General features: G+C 44.9%; 1 protein-coding gene across 9 annotated transcripts in view; it reads left to right on the top strand.

Annotated features, from left to right (window-relative positions):
* Positions 1–5,825: 5,825 nt before the first annotated feature.
* Positions 5,826–21,834, top strand: part of SRPK2 (SRSF protein kinase 2) — a 256,312-nt gene continuing 240,303 nt past the window's right edge. For 3 of the 9 annotated variants that reach the window (XM_053553488.1, XM_053553495.1, XM_053553491.1), the window contains exons 1-2: positions 5,826–5,972; positions 6,535–6,589. In XM_053553488.1, coding sequence (XP_053409463.1) covers positions 5,846–5,972; positions 6,535–6,589 — 182 coding nt within the window. In that variant the 5' untranslated portion in view covers positions 5,826–5,845. Of the gene's footprint in view, positions 5,973–6,304; positions 6,445–6,534; positions 6,590–21,834 lie in introns of those variants that run through there. The other 6 variants (XM_053553496.1, XM_053553487.1, XM_053553486.1 and 3 more) reach the window with 3 other exon arrangements.

Genomic DNA, 21,834 nt, shown 5'->3' with positions numbered 1-21,834 from the left:
GTTTCTTCCTCATCGCTTGGATCATTTGCTCTGGGGGGAAGCCAGACACTCAAGTAGTCCTATGAAAAGATCCAGGCAGTGAGGAAGTGAGGCCTCTGTAACAGCCACAAGGACCCGAGGCCTCTTGCTAACAGCCATGCAAGTGAACCACTTTGGTAACAGATATTCCAGCCTCAGTCAACCCTTCAGATGACTGCAACTGCAACTCCAAGTGACATCTTGACTCTCCAGCTGAGCTGCTCCCAAATTCCGGGACTACAGAACCTGTGAGATAAATGTTTATTTTTTTAAGCTTCTAAATTTGGGAAAGATTTGCTATATAGCAATAGATAATTAACACATTTCTTAATATGCCTATATATAAGACTAGCAAGGCTGGGGGCTGGGAGGCCAAGGCGGATGGGCCATTTGAGCTCAGGAGTTTGAGACCAGCCTGAGCAAGAGCGAGAGAAAATAAAAAAACTAGCTAGGCATTATGGCAGGTGCCTGTAGCCCCAGCTACTCGAAGGTTGAGGCAAGAGGATTGCTTGATCCCAAAAGTTTGAGGTTGCTGTGAGCTAAGATGATGCCACGGCATTTTACCCAGGGAGACAGAGTGAGACTCTGTCTGAAAAAAACCCCCCAAAACTAAAAAACAAAAAACTGAGACTAGCTAATATTTGTCAAATGCTTAGATTCTTAAATGTTTTTTTTTTTTTTTCGTGGTTTTTGGCCGGGGCTGGGTTTGAACCCGCCACCTCTGGCATATGGGACTGGCGCCCTACTCCTTGAGCCACAGGCACCGCCCAGATTCTTAAATGTTTTATATAAATGAACTCATTAAATTTTCACATCAAATTACCATCTGTATTTTGCACATTAGGCAACTGAGACACAGATAGACTGAGTAACTTGCTTAAACTTACCCAACTAGCTAATTGCAGAACTAGTTTTGAACTTTGGCAGTCTGGCTCAGCTACTCTCATTAACTTCCACATTACAGTGCTGTTATGACAATACTAGTGCCATTGAGGAATGCACTATAATGAAATAAAAGATTAAAATATTTCTGACATCAAGTTTTACTAAGCATTTGATTTATTATGAAATCAACACTGACAGCTAATTTCCGTATCATGTTGTTCTTAAACATGGCTTTATTGAGATGTAATTCACTTGCCAATGTATTCATTTAATGTATACAATTCAATGAATTATTTGTATTTTCATAAAGTTGTATAACTATAAAAAAGATTAAAATAACAAAATAGTAAAACATTTAAGCTTAATAATAGAAAGTATAGATTACCTATAAAGAAACTTTCCTAAAAACTTAAAAGCCTGAGGTGGGTGGGTGGGGTGGCTCATGCCTGTAATCTTAGCACTCTGGGAGGTCTCTGTGCGTGGCTCAAGCTCTGATATTTTTGGCTTCAAATCTTTCAATCACCTCCTAGGCAAAGGCAAGACTAGAGAAATGACTGGTTCTGAGACTGGGTTAGGGAATGTACAAGGCTACCCAGAACATCTCTTTGTGCAAGAAAATGAAGAGGTGCTCAGAAACAGGTTAGGACATGTTAAAAAATGCTGCAAACTAGGTGGTGCCTGTGGCTCAAAGGGGTGGGACACTGGCACCATATGCCGGAGGGTTCAAACCAAGCACTGGCCAAAAACTGCAAAAAAAAAGAAAAATGCTGCAAACTAAAAGAGTCTCCTTGGCCTCATATAGGATAATTTAAGCATAAAAAAGTGACAGTAATTTTTTTTTTGCAGTTTTTGGCAGGGCTGGGTTTGAAACCGCCACCTCCAGCATATGGGGCCTGCACCCTACTCCTTTGAGCCACAGGTGCCACCCAGTAATTATTGTTACTATTGATACTGAAAACAAAAAAGGAGTCAAAGCCAAAAACAAACAAGTGGGTGGAGGGAGAAATAAAAAGCGTCTCCCAGGCCAGTCATGGTGGTTCATGCCTTTAAGCCCAGCACTTTGGGAGGCTGAGGTGGAAGGACTGCTTGAGGCCAGGAGCTCAAGACCGATTTGGGCAATGTAGTGACATCCTGTCTCTACACAAAAAATAAGAAATAAAAAATCAGCCAGGTGTGGTGATGAACACCTGTAGTTCCAGCTCCTCAGGAGGTTGAGGCGGGAGTCTCACAGGTCAGAAATAAACAAACCAACCAGATATTGGCGCAGTGGCTCATGTCTGTAATCCTGGTACTGTGGGAGGCCAAGGCGGTGGATTGCTTGAGCTCACGAGCTTGAGACCAGCCTGAGCAAAAAGTGAGACCCCGTCGCTACTAAAAATAGAAAAACTGAGGCAAGAGGATCTCTTGAACCCAAGAGTTGGAGTTTGCTGTGAGCTATAATGCCACAGCACTCTACCCAGGCGACAGTTTGAGACTCTGTCTCAAAAAACAAAAACAAAAACAAAAACAAAAACCCCTCTTCCTTACATAAGAATGTTACTTAACACAGATGAACAATAGGTTTGTAAGATAATTGTAGTAATAGTTGATTCAGGCAAGCATTACCAATGGATGGTAACCCACTGAAAGCTTGTTAGGGAAAAGATACACAGCTTCAAAGTATTATTCCACACATAAATTTTTTCTCTATCAATTTAGGTGAAATTCACATAACATAAAATGAACTATTTTAAAGTAAACAATTCAGTGGCATTTAGTACATTTGGTATTGTGCCATTGCCACCTCAATCCAGCACCAAACCGTTTTCCTCACACCAAAATAAACCCCAGTATCCATAAAGCAGTTGCACCCCCATTTCCCCTTCTCCCAATCCCTGTCAGCCACCAATTTGCTTGCTGTGTATTTGCCTGTTCTGGATATTTCATACGAATGGAGCCATATGATATGTGACTTTGTGTGTCTGGCTTATTTCATTTAGCACGATGTTTTTGACGTTCCTCCACGTTGTACTCGCATTAGTACTTCTTTCCTTTGTGTGACATATGTATATCGCAATTTATTCACCCATTCATCCATGGGCTTATATTTAGGTTGTTTTACATTTTTGCTAGTGTAATAGTGCTGGTGTGAATATTCATGCACAAAGATGTGTTTGAATACCTGTTTTCAATTCTGGTGGATATACATGCCTCAGGAGTGGAGGTGCTGGTAATTCCATGATTAGCTTCTGAGAGTCCAACCAACTGTTTTCCATAGTAACCATTTTATGTGTTTCCCACCAACAATGTAAGAGGGTCCCAGGGTTTCCAATATATCAGAGTTCCAAAATCCTCACCAATACTTATTTTCCATTAAAAAAAATGTTTCTATGTAATCGTCCTAGTAGGTGTGAAGTGGTATCTCATTGTGGTTTTGCTTTGTATTTCCCTAAGGATGAATTATGCTGATCATATTGTCATGTGCTTGCTGGCCATTTGCATATCTTTGGAGAAATGTCTATTCAACTCCTTTGCTCATTTTTTATGCAGACTTTTAAATACAGAGGGGAAAAGGTACCTTTACTAGGGAGAAATGATTCAATGTAACATCATCAATAATTGAACAAACTGACATCACATCTTGGTACACTAAAAGGACGCAAATGTCATCTGTATAGTACACCTGACAAAATTATTTAACTTGGATTTAAGCAAAGGAAAACAGACAAGGCCAAATTGAGTAACATTCTGCAAAAGTTTAAAAAAAAAAAAAAATCAATGTTATAAAAGAAAAAAACCAGGGCGGAACCTATAGCTTCAGGAGTAGGGCGCCGGTGCCATATGCCGTAGGTGGCGGGTTCAAACCCAGCCCTGGCCAAAAACCACAAAAAAAAAAAAAAGAAAAGAAAAAACCAAACCAGGGATCATTCTAGATGAAATGGAGCTTTAAAAGATGTGGCAACGGCTAGGCACCTGTGGCTCAAGAGGCTACGCCAGCCACATACACCTGAGCTGGAGGGTTCAAATCCAGCCTGGGCCCGCCCAACAACAATGAGGGCTGCAGCACCAAAAAGTAGCCGGGCGTTGTGGCGGGCGCCTGTAGTCCCAGCTACTGGGGAGGCAGAGGCAGGAGAATTGCTTGAGCCCAGGAGTTGGAGGTTGCTGTGAGCTGTGATGCCACTGCATTCTACCTGGGGCAATAGCTTGAGGCTCTGCTCAAAAAAAAAAGACGTGGCAACTACATGCAAAGAATGATCCTTGATTGTATGCTGAATTGGGGTGGGGGGAAGTCAACTAAAAGGAATATTACTGGGATATTTCAAAAATTTGAATATGATCTGTATATTATAGATAATTGTATTAATATTAAATTTTCTGGGAGTAATAATGAAATTATGATTATGTAGGTGAATATCTTTGTTCTTAGTATTGTAGATACTCATTGAAATATTTAGGTGTAAAGATTAAAATTTTTGCAAAAAAACTGAAATGATTTAGCAAAATAAATCACACGCACAAAGCAAATGTGGTAAAATGTTATAAATGGGTGAACATGGGTTAATAAGGCTGTTCTTTTTTTTTTGTAGAGACAAGAGTCTCACTTTATGGCCCTCAGTAGAGTGCCGTGGCATCACACAGCTCACAGCAACCTCCAACTCCTGGGCTTAAGGGATTCTCTTGCCTCAGCCTCCCGAGTAGCTGGGACTACAGGCGCCTGCCACAACACCCAGCTTTTTTTTTTTTTTTTTGTAGTTGACGTTGTTTTAGCAGGCCCAGGCTGGATTGGAACCTGCCAACATCACCAGTGTATGTGGCTGGCACCCTAGCCAATGAGCTACAGGCACGGAGTCATCAAGGAAGGAATCTCTTTCTTTCTTTCTTTTTTTGGGGTGGGGTGGGGCAGAGTCTCACTTTGTCACCCTGGGTAGAGTGCTATGGCATCACAGCTCACAGCAATTTCTAACTCCTGGGCTTAAGCGATTCTCTTGCCTCAGCCTCCCAAGTAGCTGGGACTACAAGGTGCTTACCACAACACCTGGCTATTTTTTTTTCTTTTGTTTTTTTCTTTTTTTGTAGAGACAGAGTCTTACTTTATGGCCCTCGGTAGAGTGCTGTGGCCTCACACAGCTCACAGCAACCTCCAACTCCTGGGCTTAAGTGATTCTCTTGCCTCAGCCTCCCGAGTAGCTGGGACTACAGGCGCCCGCCACAATGCCCGGCTATTTTTTGGTTGCAATTTGGCCGGGGCCGGGTTTGAACCCACCACCCCCGGTATATGGGGCCGGCGCCTTACTGACTGAGCCACAGGCGCCGCCCTAATAAGACTGTTCTTATATTTTCTTGTAAATTTTGATATTTTTGAAAATAAAAGGTTCAGAAAGTAAAAAGGCCTTCATAATCCAAACAGTATTTCCTGTTCTGTTGGGTTTAACATCTTTGGAGTAAGACTAACCACTTCTGTCAGTTGTATACAGTTGTATAACCAAGGAGGGAGTTAACGGTTAGGTATATATCTTGCAAAACTATAGTAATTATTTAAATAAATAAGGGAACACTGCGGTTATCAACTTGGTTCACATTTTTGATAGGCAGCTTGGTAAAGAGCTTGGAGCCAGCCAAGGCCTGCATTTGATCGATCCTGGCTGGTTAAGCTGTTAAACCTCTTTAGATTCAGTTTTCTTATTGTAAGATGCAAAAAATAACTACTTAGTGTGATTGATATTTTAAAATTATTACACAAGGGGTATTTGGTGAACTGGGCTTCAATTCTTGGGCGAAAGCTTCATCCTACTTTCAATACTATGTGCATCTTTTTCATTCAACTCAAGCAATGCTGTGGTGTAGGTGAAGGTGAGGGGTAAAATGACTTCTCCAAGGTCACACATCTAATCCAGGACCCAGGTTTCCCAGCTTTTGGTCCTGTGCCCTTTCCACGCCCGCCAGAGAGGAGGAAGCGGCGCTCATGGGGATGCAAGGTTGTAGAGGAGGGAAAGGAGAGAAGAGTCCGCGGGAAGAGAGGTGGTGTGAGACCCGCGCAGGCTACGGCCAAGGAAGGGCGTACGGAGCGGCGGGCAACGCGACCGGCCGGGGTGCGGAGGGGAGAGGCCGTGGCTGGCAAGGGAGGGTCCTGCGGGCCTGGTGCCCGGGAGAGCAGGGCGGCCTTAGCCAGCCGCAGCTGCAGGGGCGCTGGAGGCGGAGGCCCGGGCCGTGGGATGGGGCTGGGGAGGCCGTGAGGGCGAGAGGCCGTGGGCGGCGGGCACTTGTGCACAGGTGGTCGGCCGAGCGGGTGGTTGCGGGCGCGAGGCTGGGGCGCGTCGCGGGGGTCTCGACCCCCGCGGGTCGGCGGGTGGGGGCGGGGCCGGCCGGGGGCGGGTCTTGCTGGGCCCCAGCGGAGCCGCGGCGGCGGCGGCGGCGGCGGCGCAGGCGCGGTTCCCGCCTCCTCCCGGCTGGCGGAGCGAGTGGAGGCTGCAGCCCGGCTCGGCTCGGCTCCCGCGTCGCCGCCGCCACCGCCGCGAAGCCCCCCGCCCCGCTTCCGCCGCGTCGGAATGAGCTCCCGGAAAGGTGAGCGGCCCGCGGCGTCCCCCTCTCCCTTCCACGCGGCCCCGCAGGCCGCCCGGCCCGACCGTTAATGTGTGTCTTGTCTTTCCCCAGTGCTGGCCATTCAGGCCCGAAAGCGGAGGCCGAAAAGAGAGAAACATCCGAAAAAGTGAGTCCACGCTGCGTTCGTCCCTGGGCTCCCGCCCCACCCTGTCGGGGGTAGCCCGCGACCGCGCAGGGGAAAGTTGCCTGGGTCCCCCGGCGGGCGGGCGGGCTGGTCCCCCGGGACGCCGGCGCTCGGCTCCTGCGCGCCCCACGGGCGGCCCCGGGGGGAGGGGCGCGCGGGCCCGCGGCCAGCCGGCCAAGCATCCCCCGAGCCCGACCCGGCGACCCAGGGCGCCGGTCCGCCGCGGCCGTCTGGGGCGGGCGAGGGCCAGGGAGGAGGCGCTGGGCGTGCACACCCCTCCCCTGCGCGCCGACCTGGCCCGGGGGTCGCGGGCCCTTCCGGGAGGGGCCCAGGCGCCGGTTGCCCGGCTCCGGCGCTTCCAGCGCGGCTGTGAGTCTGCTGCGCAGCTCCCACCTGGACAGTGGGGCCAAAGAGGAAGGGGAGCCGAGCGTGTGCGAGAGAGTGTGGTCGCCTCGTCTTCCTCCCCGGCCCCCGCCTCGCGTCCTTTCTGCTGTAAACCGGAGCTGGTTGTCAAGTGGTTGGCCTCGGGCGTGCTCCTGGCGCGAGTTCAGCTCCGAGACCTGTGCGTTTCGGCGCTCGGGGTTTTATTGGAAACTTTCTGCTCGGGTCGAGCGTGACTTTGTTGCGCGGCGGCTGCGCCGGGTCGCCGGCTGCGCGGGGCGGTGGGCGTGTGCGCGGCGGCCCTGTCCGCACCGTGCCCGGGAGCGGGTCCGCAGACGGGGGTAGCGACCCGTGTCGGCGCCAGCCGCCTCCAGCCTGGCCACGCATTCGAGTTTGGGCGGCCCTGCCGGAGCAGCCTTTCCTGGAGAGCTGCTCCGAGACCGCAGAGCGCCGCCGTGTCTTCGTTTCCTCCTCTACCTCAGTTTTTTTGACTTAGCAACGTTTATCATCGTTACCCTTTTTTCTAGATTGGTGGTTTGGCTCTTCTTTTGAGCAGGAATACTCTGTGGGGTATCTTTGGTACCTTGGGGAATGATAGTCCATGATAATTAACAGAATCATGAAGTGTTTATTTCCTCGGGTACCCCACAGAATTCCTAGTCGCTGCCTAGAGAATTTGATGTCCATTGGTGGCACCTAGGAAAACAGGCTAAGTCGTTATTAATGTGATGGTGTATCAAGACAGGCTTTTTTGATTACTTAAAACGGACAGTAACCTGAAAGTATTTTTGGAGTTTCGCAAACTGTATTGTTGTTGTTGGAACAGAGTCTGAGGCTGTCGCCCTGGGTAGAGTGCTGTGGCGTCACAGCTCACAACAACCTCCAACTCCTGGGCTCATGCGATTCTCTTGCCTCAGTCTCCAGAGTAGCTGGGACCACAGGCGCCCGCCCCAACACCCAGCTATTTTTTTGTTGCAGTTGTCATTGTTGTTTAGCAGGCCTGGGCCAGGTTCGAACCCGCCTGCCTTGGTGTATGTGGCCGGTGCCGTAACCAGTGACAAACGGCCCCGAGCCGGAACCTAAGGATTTATACCCTCGTATTAATCCGAATTTTTTTCTTTTTATTTTTTTAGAGACAGAATCTCACTTTTGCGCCCTCGGTGGGGTGCTTTGGTGTCATAGCTCACAGCAACCTCCAACTGCTGGGCTCAGGCGATTCACTTGCCTCAGCCTCCCGAGTAGCTTGGGACCACAGGCGCCCGTCACAGCGTCCGGCTGTTTTTTTGTTGCAGTTGTCAGTGTTGTTTTCGTTGGCCGGGCCGCCACCTTCTGTGTATGTGGCTGGCGCTGTAACCACTGAGCTACAGCTGCCGAGCCTTGTTGTTGTCAGTGTTGTTTAGCAGGCCTGGGCCGGGTTTGAATCCGCTAGCCTTGGTGTACGTGCTGGGCGCCGTAACCACTGAGCTACGGGGACCACCTGTTTATTGGATTCTTAAGACGTTAAAATGGAATGGACTTTGTCAGTTTTAGATACTTTAAAGAAATTAGTGTTAGCTTTTCAGTCAAATCAGAACCTTAAATTTGGGATTTTGTTTTGGTGAACCACGGATGTTTTTAGCCCATAAGTAAGGAGAAATGTAATGTTTCAAAATTCTGAGAGTACTAGGTTTTCATCACAGCTTTCAATTCAAAGCATTGGTTTATTTCCACATAGCCCTTTATGTTCAGACACATAAAAAGAGTTGCAAAGCAAGACCACAGTTTTGGATATTGCTACATGTGCATCTATGTAAAAATAAATATATTAAGATATTAAGTAGTATATGTCCTATTTCCTTAAGTACTAAGTTTGATAGACTTTTTTTTATTGTAAAGGTACATCATTTTTTCTTTTTTTGTAGAGACAGAGTCTCACATTATGGCCCTCGGTAGAATGCCGTGGCCTCACACAGCTCACAGCAACCTCCAACTCCTGGGCTTAAGCGATTCTCTTGCCTCAGCCTCCCGAGTAGCTGGGACTACAGGCGCCCACCACAACGCCCGGCTATTTTTTTTGGTTGCAGCTTGGCTGGGGCCGGGGTTTGAACCCACCACCTTTGGTATATGGGGCTGGCGCCTTACCGACTGAGCCACAGGCGCCGCCCAAGTACATCATTTTTTCAAATGCATGTTTTGGCTTGTGATTATCTTTCAGAAAAATTTTTTAGAGTAATTTTTTTTTTTTTTTTTGAAATGGTCTCACTTTGTCACCCTCAGTAGAGTGCTATGGCGTCGTAGCTCACGGCAACCTCAAACTCTTCAGCTCAAGTGATCCTCTTGCCTCAGCCTCCCAAGTAGCTGGGACTACAAGTAAGGACACAATGCCTGGCTATTTTTCTTTTTTCTTTTTTTTTTTAATTTTTTGAGACAGATCCTCAAGCTGTCACCCTGGGTAGAGTATTGTACATACTCTACAGCTCACAGCAACCTCAAACTCCTGGGCTCAAGCAATTCTCTTACCTCTGCCTCCTAAGTAGCTGGGACCACAGGTGCCCGCCACAACACCTGGCTGTTTTTTTGGTGCAGCTGTCGTTGTTTGGCAGCGCCCAGGCTGGATTCGAACCCACCAGCTTAGGTGTATGTGGCTGGTGCCTTAGCTGCTTGAGCCACAGGCGCCGAGCCGAAGCTCAAGAATTTGAGGTTGCTGTGAGCTATGACACTACAGCATTCTACGAAGGGCGACAAAATAAGACTCTGTTTCAAGAAATGCTTGATATAATTTGTTAATGTATTCAAATATTTGCATGCCTTTCTTAGGAACTGGTGATGGAGCCTTGAACAAGATAAGCAAAGCTCCTCATGAAACTTAACATTTTCTGGAGGTTTGTGGAGAACCACAAAGAGGATGACAGAAGATAAGTTTAGATAGTGCTGAAGGATTGGGAGAAATAGGATGGGGCATCTTAAGTAATAAGAACAATAGGTGACATTTTAACACTATGCCAGTCTCTCTGCTGATTGCTTTGCATTTGTTTATAACTTCTGATAACCCTGTGAAGTAGGCACTGTTGTTACCACTATTTACAGATGAGGACAGGGATGCAAATGTGAGTAACATGCTTGGTTGTTAGTGAAATCTAGGCAGCCTGAGACCAGAGTCCACTTAACTCTGAGGAGATGACATTCGAGCACACGTTGGACTGAAGAGGAGGAGGTGGGAGTGTGACAGAGGCCCTGGGGAGGAGTGGGCTGGGAATATCTGAGGAACCCAAAGGTCAGAGTCGGTTGATGAGGGCAGGAGGAGTCTGAGTGTGTAGGTCCTTGTCACAGTAGAGGCTTATGTAGGTGAGGGACACGATTTGATCCTGTTTTGGAAAGAGCACTGGGGGAAGGTAAGGCCATACAACTTAGTTTGGGCCAGAATTCAGGTTTCCTGGTGCCCAGTATTTTTGTGTTTTGATTAATTCTTCAGAGGAGGAAAAGGAGTAATAGGTCTAATTTTAAACTACACTAATATGATGACTGGCAAACTTGAACCATGTGACTGTATGGTCCTGGCTTGATGTAATATGATGTTTTACTTTTGTCGTTATCTACCTGTGTATGCAAACTGGCACTTTATTAATTTTAGTTCAGTTTAATTCTATGGGCTTTTGTGAATTGAGCCAGTTCCCAGAGGCTACTTTTTTTAGTACACCAGAATTTGTGATTCTCAGGAATAAGGATAAATTTTTCTACTTATTTTTTGAGGCAGGGTCTCACTTTGTTGTCTGCAGTAGAATGTCAGGGTGTCATAGCTCACAGCAACCTCAAACTCCAGCTTGAGTGATTTTCTTGACTCAGCCTCCTGAGCAGCTTGGCTAATTTTTAGAGACTGGGTCTCGATGTGGCCCAGGCTGGTCTGGAACGGAACTCCTGAGCTCAGGCAATCCACCCTCCTTGGCCTCCCAGAGTGCTAGGATTACTGTAGGTAAAATTTTTTGAAGTTCTCTTTCATTTGTTGGTTTTTTAAAAATAACTTTTATTGAGACATGATTTACACGCCATCATATTTACCTTTTAAACTATATCCTCTATTGGTTTTTAGTCTATTCATGAAGTTGTACAGCCATCAATGTCTAATTCTTTGACATTTTCACCTCTCCAGAAAGAAACTTATATTTGTTTAGCAGTTACTCTTCATTTCCCTTGCTCGTCTCTATGGACTTGTCTTTTTCACAGATTTCACATAAATAGATTGATGTAATATGTGGCCTTGTGTCTGGTTTCCTTCACTTAGAGCAGCGGTTCTCAACCTGTGTGTTGCCAGCCACAGGAACTGTATTAAAGGGTCGTGGCATTAGGAAGGTTGAAACCACTGACTTAGAGTAATGTTTTCAAGGTTGATCCATGTTGTGGCATGTATTGGTACTTTTATATGGTTAAGTATTCCATTGTGTTGATATACCACATTTTGTTTATCCTTTCATTCGTTAACTTCTTAAAAAATTTATTCAAACTTTTTATTTTGAAATAATTTAAGATTCACAAGACTTTCAGTTTCCTCTGCTAGTAATATCTTACGTAACCATAGAACATTGTCAAAACTGGGAAATAGGTGGTTTATGCTTGTAATCCTAGCGCTTTGGGAGGCTAAGGTGGGAGGATCATTTGAGGCTAGGAGTGGAACAGCCTGAGCAACATAGTTAGACCCTGTTTGTACAAAAAAATAGAAAAGTTAGCTAGGTGTGTTGGCTCATAGTCCCAGCTACTTGGGAGGCTGAGGCAGGAGGATCACTTGAGCCCAGGAGTTTGAGATTGCTGTGAGCTGGGCGGCGCCTGTGGCTCAAGGAGTAGGGCGCCAGTCCCATATGCCAGAGGTGGCGGGTTCAAACCTAGCCCCGGCCAAAAAACCAAAAAAAAAAAGAGATTGCGATGAGCTATAATGATTCTACTGTACTCTGAGACGCTGTTAAAAAAAAAAAAAATAGATTGAGCACAGTGGCTCAGGCCTGTAATTCTAGAACTTGGGAGGCCCAGGTGGGTGGATTCCTGAGCTCACAGGTTTGAGACCAGCCTGAGCAAGAGCGAGATCCTGTCTCTGAAAAATAGCTGGGTGTTGTGGCAAGCGCCTGTAGTCCCATCTACTTGGGAGGCTGAGGCAAGAGAATTGCTTAAGCCCAAGAGTTTGAGGTTGCTCTGATCTGTGATACCATGGCACTCTACTGAGGGCGACAAAGTGAGACTCTGTCTCAAAAAACAACAACAAAAATCACAGGAAAATATAGGAAATTGACATTGACACAGTATTATTAACTCAAGAAAGTGCAGTTTTTACATGCACTCTTTATGTGTATATATAGTTCTGTCAAATTTTAATCACTTATTTGGATTGTAATTGTACCACAGTGAGGATGTAGAACTGTTTGATTACCTCGAAAAAACCCCCTCTATCTGCCCTTCAAGAGTCATACTCTCCTCTTAACCCTAACCAGGCAAACCCTGATTTGTTCTTCATGTCAGTAATTTTGCCACTTTGAGAATGTGTTGTAAGTGGAATTGTATAGTTTGTAACCTTTTGTGATTCACTTTTTCTAGGCATAATGCCCGTGAGGTTCATTCATGTTGTTGTCTGTATCAGTAGCTTATTCCTTTTTATTGCTAACCGGTATCCCATAGTATGGATATGCAGTTTATCTGTTCATCTGTTAAAGGACATTTGGGTAGTTTCTAGGTTTTGGTCTCACAAAGTTGTTGAACTCTGGTGTACAGGTTGTGTGAAGGCCAGTTTCCATTTCTGTAGGATATATACCCAGGAGTATGATTCCTGGAAGACTTTTGCTCATATTTTGAGTTTCTGCCGTATCAGCAGGGTGGTCTGTTGGTGTTTTGCCGGTCTGTTTCTCACGCTCTTTGTTCCTCTGTATACTATCTGTGATCTCTGTGGTGATGGGATTCCTGCGGCGTCCTTTGGCCTCTTGGCTTTTCTATTGGTAGGTGAATTCTGTAGGCTGTTGGTTATTCCTTTTCTGGAGCATGGGTTCTGACAGCTGAAGAAATGGTGAATATGGGATTGGTGGCACTGGGTTGGTAAATCACAGGTGAGACAATTTTGGAATGCAGTGGTACAACTTTATATCTTGATTAGGAAAGCCTCAGACCTGTCCTATACTATGTATAAATTCAAGATCCCAAGCCCATGACTTTGGAAAACCTCACATGGATGACCACCTATTTTTGGTTTCTTGTTTTGTTACACATTTGTTTATTTAACAGACATTCTTGCTTACCACCTGTTTTATACAATGAACAGATAGGATGTAGACACCTAGTGCTAGGCAATGTGTTGGATGCTAGAAAATTAATAAAGCCCAGTACTAATAGGAAAGAGAGACTGACTTGTAAACACAGTGTTGCAGGATCGTGCGATGAGGTGAGAACTGCAAGATTAGGTACGGGAGCGCTTCAGGAAGAGACCTTTTTTGATTTTAACGTTGTTATTATAATAAAATTGTTTTTAAATGATAAAAGTAATATGGTCATGATAGAAAATTTAGTACACAACTCAGTACAGAACAATTTAAAGAAATAATTTTCAGTTGTAGTTCCACCAATTATTTTAGGCGTTTTTTTTCTTTTACTTGTGCATTTTTTGTTTATCTTTTGAAAATTGAGTGAAAGCATGCATTAATTCATATGGAAGATAGAGTAATCTTTGTTCCAGGACCCCTGCAGATAGCAAAATCCAAGGATACTTAAATCCTTTATGTAAAGTGGTGTGCTATTTGCATGTAAGTTCCACACATTCTCCCATTATACTTTAAATCATCTCAACTTACAATACCTAATACAACATAAATGCTATGTAGTTGTTGTACAGTGTTATATTTTAATTTTGTTTCTTTATTAATGTTTTTGATCCGAAATCCTAGTACTCTTGGGAGGTTTAGGCAGGAGGATTGTTTGACCTCAGGGGTTCAAGACCAGCATGAGCAACAGCCAGACCCTGTCTCTACTTGATTGCTTGAGCCCAGGAGTGTGAGGTTGCTTTGAGCTAGCCTGAGGCCATGGGACTCTAGCCTGGGGCAACAGAATGAAACTGTCTCAAAAAAAAATTTTTTTTTTTTTTTTTTTTCAACAGAAGTTGGTTGAACCTGTGGATGTGGGACCTTTGGATATGAGCCGTGACTATGCTCTTGTGTCTGGTTTTTTTTTTTTTAGACAGAGTCTCACTATGTAGCCCTCTATAGAGTGTGGTGGTATAACAGCTCACAGCAACCTCAAACACTTGGGCTCAAGCTATTCTGCTGCCTCAGCCTCTCTCAAGTAGCTGGGACTACAGGTGCTTACCACAACGCCTGGCTATTTTTTTTTTTTTTTTTTGTAGAGACAGAGTCTCACTTTATGGCCCTCGGTAGAGTGCCATGGCATCACACAGCTCACAGCAACCTCCAAATCCTGGGCTTAAGCGATTCTCTTGCCTCAGCCTCCCGGGTAGCTGGGACTACAGGCACCTGCCACAACGCCCGGCTTACGCCTGGCTATTTTTTAGTTGTAGTTGTTACTGTTGTTTAGCAGGCCTGGGCTGGGTTCAAATCCACCAGCCTCGGTGCATGTGCTGGTGCCATAACCACTGTGCTACAGGTGCTGAGCCATTGTCCATGTTGTTTTATGTACCAGTAGTAACATTAGTTCATTTGTTATTGCTCTATAGTATTCATTGGATAAATATGCCACAATTTACTTATCTTCCTGCTGATCTTTCTTCTATCCCAGTTTTTGTTCATTATGGATAAAGCATGTAAAAATTATTCTGGGCCTCTCAAAGAGCTGGGACTATAGGTATGAGCCACTGTGCCTAGTCTTGATGTCTTTTATGACATGGACCCTTCTATGATATTAGCACTAAAACTAAAGTAAATGAAAGAAGGATTGGCATTCTATACAGACATTCTTAGAAAAATGAAAAAGCAGAAAAGACAGAAGTTACGATGTGTTTCCATAAAGTTACGTGAGTGTGGTTGCCTCTCCTGCCTCCCCTGCCATCTCCGCCATCTCTTCTGCTTCTGCCACCCCGAGGCAGCAAGACCAACCCCTGTGAGGAGGAAGACCTTCATGATGAGCCACTTCCCATTCATATTAAATACAGGTTCTCTTCCTTATGATTTTCCTGATGACTTCTTTTTTATTGAGACAGAGTCTCGCTTTGTCACCCTTGGTAGCTCACAGCAAACTCAAACTCTTGGGGTTAAGTGATTCTCTTGTCTCAGCCTCCCAAGTAGCTGGGACTACTGGCACCCGCCACAATGTCTGGCTATTTTTAGAGACGAGGTCTTGCTCTGGCGTAGGCTGGTCTCGAACCTTCAAGCTCAGGCAATCCACCCGCCTCAGCCTCCCAGAGTGCTAGGATTATAGGGGTGAGCCACTACGCCTGGCCCTATAACATTTTCTTTTTTTTAGTTTCTTTTAAGAATCTATGTAATACATAAAACATACAGAATGTATGTTAATTAACTGTTATGGGTAAAATTTCAGTCAACAGTAGACTATTAGTAGTTATGTTTTGGGGAGTCAGAAGTTATCTCTGGATTTTCATCTGCATGAGGAGTCAGTGTTTCTCACCCCCACTTTGTCCGGTGGTCAACTGTACTTCTTTTTTTTTTTTTTTTTTTTATTGTTGGGGATTCATTGAGGGTACAATAAGCCAGTTAACTGTACTTCTTTGAATAGGCAAAGAGTATCTCATTTCTCCAACTTACTGGAGAAGATGTGGTGGTTTCTCTTTTTCACCAAGTCTGTTTTATTATGAATATTCATTGCTAAGGATTATATTGCTGTTAGAGGCAACTGATCAGAGTCCAAGTTTTTTTTTTTTTTTTTTTTTGAACATAATCTCAAGATTTTATTGTCTTCATGATAAAACAAAAGATGGTTAGAACTGTATCACTTGACCCTTTCTTTTCTTATCTCCTCCCAGTTCAAAATGCTTGCATCTCTTAATAGCTAGCATTCTCTTAGATCTGCAGTTGGGCTCCACACCCTCAAGCCTCAACAGACTTCTTTGTAGTTTTAGCCTTTTTCCGGAAAATCAGCTTAATCTGCTCTCCATAGCCACTCTGCTTCCTGTCGTAACGCCACTTTCCCTGGGCATAGGGAGAGTCCTTGCGCTTTTTATACTGTGTCACTTTGTGGGGCTGGTTCTTGCCACACTTCTTATAGAAAGTCCGGCGGGTTTTAGGAACGTTCACCATGTTTGCACCAGCGCGGCAAGAAAGAAAGAGGTGGGGCGGGAAACAGAAGTATATCCAGAGTCCAAGTTTTGATGGCATCACTTTTCTCATTGGGGTTAGGTAAGTTACTTAATTTTTTTGAAGGCTCAGTTTCTTTATCCTAAAATACAGCTAAGAAAACATACCTCTCAGAGAATAAAGGAAACATGTGAGGAGTAAATAAGATAATGTTTATCCTTTGTGTGCTACATTGTAAATACTTAGTAAGAGGCAGCTGTTTTTATTATGTTTCAGTTATATTACAGGAGTTTCTAGAATAGGGACAAAGCCATGGAATTATGAATTTTCTTAAGCATTAAGCATGAATATTCCTTTATTTATTTATTTTGGAATAAAATAAATAAAGGAATTATTATTCTCTAATAATAAACTCAATAATAACTATAAATTATTTTTAGGAGGTATGTCATCTGAGCATAGATCCTCAAACTGAATTAGAATGATGTAATTACCATCAAATCTAGAAATCACGTAGAGATATACATTGTTGATAGCAGGTCATCTCTATGTAGGTCTGTTATTTCAAACTAGAATAGGGGACGGGAGAAGTCAGAAGGAATGCATAATAAAAGTACTAATTACATTAAAAAATTGTGTTTAGGCAAAGGAAAATGCTTAGGCAAGGGGGAAGGAAACATTTGGTTTCTACTCTGTTGGTAGCTCTTATTTTAAAAAATGAATGTGTTGGGCAGCACCTATGGCTCAGTGAGTAGGGCACCAGCCCCATATACCAGGGTGGTGGGTTCAAACCCAGCCCCGGCCAAACGGCAACAAAAAAATAGCCGGGCATTGTGGTGGGCGCCTGTGGTCCCAGCTACTTGGGAGGCTGAGGCAAGAGAATCGCCTAAGCCCAAGAGCTGGAGGTTGCTGTGATCTGTGACGCCAGGGTACTGTACTGAGGGCTACAAAGTGAGACTCTGTCTCTTAAAAAAAAAACAAAAAACAAAAAACAAAAAATCGGTTTTGGGTAAGTATGAAAAATCACTTTTTGTGAAGGGGATTGTAGTTTTCTGTTACCTTACATTAAAAACATCAAAGTGATAGTTTCTCATGAGCAGGTTTCTTATTAGACTGAGCTGGGAACTCAGTCTACTAAGGGATTAAGGAGGAGGCACATGTGGCCTCCACCACATGTTGCTGTCAGGGTGGGAGATGCTTTTGCTGCACTGCTGGTCTCAGGGTCTTTTCTTTGCCATATTTTGCCACTGTCATATTTTCCACAAGACCAGAGAAATTGCTGTTAAAATAGAGATCTTTGAGTTTTTAACCTAACATTTGAAAAATCTTGAAAATAATTCTCATTCCTTCTTTTGGGTATTTAAAATAATATCTAATATAGATGCAATCTTACATTTTACTGTATGAAAAAGCAGATACAGTTGAACATGCCTTAATTTTTAGTTGCCTGTATGTGACATTGAATTACATGAAATTGGCCTTTTACCCCCTGAAATAGCGAATATCAAATTACATGTGGTTCATCTTAATACACATAATAGCTAATATGGTAACTAATATTTACTAAGCATTTACTGTGTGTTGGGCATTCTACTAAATGCTTAAGGTGCATTTATCATGTTTATTTATTTTTTCTTTGCAGTTTTTGGCCGGGGCTGGGTTTGAACCCGCCATCTCTGGCATATGGGGCTGGCGCCCTACCCCTTTGAACCACAGGTGCTGCCCCAATTTTTTTTTCTTTTTTGGTGAGACAAAGTATCACTCTGTTGCCCTGGGTAGAGTGCCTTGGCATAATAACTCATGGGAATCTCAGTGTCTTGGGCTTGAGCAATCCTCTTGCCTCAGCTTTCCTAGTAGCTGGGATTACAGGTGCCCACCACAATACCGGCTAGTTTTTCTAGTTTTAGTAGAATAGGATATTGCTCTTGTTCAGGCTGGTCTCGAACATGAAGTTCTGCCTCAAGGAATCCACCACCCTCACCTTGGCTTCCCAGAGTGCTAGGATTATAGGCATGGGCCACTGAGCCCAGCCTGTCATGTTTAATTCTTACAACACTCTAACCTTGGGGCTTAACAAATTTTTGGCTTCCCAGAATCCATTTATCTTACTGTAAATGGCTGTCACATTTTTATTTTTTTCAAAGTTTAAAGACAGGGTCTTTCTTTGTTTTCTGGGGTAGAATGCAATGGTATGATCATAGCTCACTGCAACTATAAACTCCTGGGCTCTAGTGATCTTCCTCCCTCAGCCTCCCAAGTGTCTGGGACTACAGGCTCACAACACTGTGCCTGTAGAGACGGAGTCTTGCTCTTGCTGAGGCTGGTCTTAAACTCCTGGCCTCAGGCTGTCCTCCTGCCTCACCCTCCTAAAGTGTTAGAATTACAGGCATGAACCACTGCAACTGGCTAGGTTTCAATTTTTTTTCATCTCATATATATTTGGTTTACACTGTTTGGAGTTTCTTTCTAGTCCCCTATACTATGGGATGGAGCATAGCCTATTTATTTATTTCACAATTTTTGGCGGAGACTGGGCTTGAACTTGCCACCTCCAGCATGTGGGGCCAGCACTCTACTCCTTTGAGCCACAGGCGCCGCCCAGCATAGCCTATTTAGTTAGTGGTTTTCACTTGCTGGCCAGTCAGAGTGCCCACCCAGAGCTAATCCTGGGGCTTTTGTGTGAGATTTGGGAGACTTTTGCTTTCTCATGGATTTGAATGGACAGGATGTAAAATGAAGTTATTGAAACCATTTTGTTACCAAGCATATCCTGAAAATGATATGCAGAGCCTTGTCAAGAGGTAGAGAGAAGTTCAGTCCTGATGATGGTATCTAAACTCTGTCTCTTGCTGTGCCTGAAGCATGGGTCTTATTGCTTAAGCCAGGTCGAGTTGGATTTTCTAGTACTTAAAACTGAAAGAGCAGGGCGGCGCCTATGGCTCAAAGGAGTAGGGTGCCGGCCCCATAGGCCGGAGGTGGCGGGTTCAAACCCAATCCCGACCAAAAACTGCAAAAACAAAATAAAACAAAACAAAACAAAAACCTGAAAGAGTAGCATTGTTTGTAATTGCCAGGTGGGAACAACCCAAGTGTCTATCAGTTGATGAATAGGTAAAACATAGTGGTATGTTGTCACACTGGAATATTATTCAGCAGTAGAAAGAATGAAGCACTGTTACATGCTGCAGCATGGTTGTAGCTTGAAAACATGCCAGTGAAAGAAAGCAGGCATAAGAGACCATATATAATTTCATTTAGGTGGAGTATCTAGAGAGACAGTAACTCGTTGCCTAGGGCTGGTGGGGAGAGGGAAATGGGGAGTGCTTGTTGATGAATGTGTGTTTCTTTTTTGGGGTGATGAAAATATGCTATAATTGTTTGTGGTATGCTTGTACAACTCTGAATATACTAACTCATTAAGTTGTATACTTTAAGTGGAGGAATTGCATGATATATAAATTATGTATGACTAGAGCTGTCATAATAAAAAAACAAGAGGCCCCCCGCGGTGAAGTCCATGCTTCTGCCTGGTAGGCAGACTGTAGGGTGGACTGTGGATTCTTTCAGGGGCTAACTGCTGCACAGAGTAAGGTAACCTCTTACACTGCTCTGCGTGGGTGGATGCTGAGTAAGTAATGCCAGGTTGCATTACTGATGGCATGTGGCCTCTGCTTTGGACTATGTGCCAGATACCTGTGCTCCAAAGTGACATTCCCTGTGACCCTTCTCGCCAGGGCTGAGGGCTATCTGAAGGCTCACCACTAGGAGTGCTTCATCAGAGGATAGGATCTTCAGCCCACAGGGGCGGAAAAGAGCATCTCAGAGCACTGGCAGGATCACGAGCTGGATGAACTGCTAGGCACAGAGCATACTCAGGGGCTGATCGTTAGGACAAGCCAGAATTTTCCCCTAAAGCTGTCCTGGGCAGAACTGTCCTGAGAAGAATTAACAGAGGACACAGGCCTTATAGTTCTGCTGTCAGGTTGCCCCAGCCCCAGCCCCACACCCACACTTGATTTGCTTTGTTGCTCATTTTGGCCCCACACAGTCACACACATGCTGGCTGGTCCTTCATGGCCAGCAGAGATAGCAGCAGTGGGCACAGAGCTGCCTCTGCTGTGTGGTGGCCACAGCTGCTCAGGCTTCTGATCCTCAGGCCCTGCTAGGAGGGAGGAGTGTTATGAAATGAACACTGGCTGCTGGTCTTCATGGGGAGGCAGTGGCAGTGGCTGAGGTTAGAGTGTTGCCTTTGGAACCTACCTGTCCAGTTCCAGTTGGCACTGGGAAGAATTAAAAAAAAAAAATCTATTCAGCTCCCTTCACTCGTTTGCCCTGGCCTTTGTGATCATTCTTCCTGAAATTCTGTCCTGTCAGCTCAGGAGTGGGATTCTTTGGGGAAGGACAGCATTTTTCTGTTCTTAGAAGCCTAGGTTCTTCTGTTCATCTTGGGACAAGGAAGAACATACATCTAGTGAAATTATTTGAAACCAGTCCCCATTTTCCATCCCCATTACTGTAAAGTGGCTTCTGAGGACCATTAAAAAAAGAGGAAAACTGAAAATTTAACAGGTAACACTATTCTCATTTTTACAGATGAGAAACTGAGGCACAAAAATGTTAAATAGCAGGCCCGTGTTGAGAGCTGGTAGGTTGTAGAGCTGAGATTCAAAACTACCAGGTCTAAGCTTACAACTGTCCTGCCTTTTTCTTTTTTTGTAGAGACAGAGTCTCACTTTATGGCCCTCGGTAGAGTGCCGTGGCATCACACAGCTCACAGCAACCTCCAACTCCTGGGCCTAAGCGATTCTCTTGCCTCAGCCTCCCGAGCAGCTGGGACTACAGGCGCCCGCCACAACACCCAGCTATTTTTTGGTTGCAGTTCAGCCGGGGCCGGGCTTGAACCCACCACCCTTGGCATATGGGGCTGGTGCCTTACCGACTGAGCCACAGGTGCCGCCCATGTCCTGCCTTTTTCAGAGATAAATGAATCCTTATGGAACTTGGGGGTTGGGAGTTCTTCAGCAATTAATCTAATTTTTTTTATTTTATTGATGAGAAGACGGAACCTTGGATAATGCACTGACTTAGGATTGCTCAGCTAATTGGTGGCAGTGTCAACAAATAACTAGGATATAAAGTGGAATGGAATGTTTAACAAAGAGAGGTGCATACATTGTGCTGTATGGGATCGGGGTTCAAGTTAATTTTGATGACTAGCCACGTGAATTTCTGTGGAGGATGTGACATTCTGAGAGTGTAGCAGGTAGACAGGCCTGACTGTCAGGGAGAGAGGAAGGTGTCCTGAACGTTTCCCTGTACACATAGAGAATACAGCAAGTTGCAGAAGGAGAGTCCAGTGGAAAGATCAGGAAGCACTGCCAAGGTAATGTTAGGGAATTCTGACTTTCTCTGCAAGCAGTGGGAACTGTTGCAGAATATTGAGGAGCAGGATCATCTGCTTGAGAAGGATAACTGGCAACAGTGTGAGGATGGATTGAGGTGGGAGCAGGGATTGACGATTTGGAGACAAATTTTTGAATGTTATTGCAGTGATCCCAGGCGAGAGGATGCGTGGCTGTGGTGGGAGGGCAAGGAGGGGATGAGAGTGTGTCATGTACAGGTTGATCAGGGGCATGCTCA

This window comes from Nycticebus coucang, chromosome 11 (genome assembly GCF_027406575.1).
Source record: "Nycticebus coucang isolate mNycCou1 chromosome 11, mNycCou1.pri, whole genome shotgun sequence".
Lineage (NCBI taxonomy): Eukaryota > Metazoa > Chordata > Mammalia > Primates > Lorisidae > Nycticebus > Nycticebus coucang.
The sequence above is the reverse complement of the archived record's forward strand: the minus strand, read 5'-3'. Positions and strand labels throughout refer to the sequence as shown.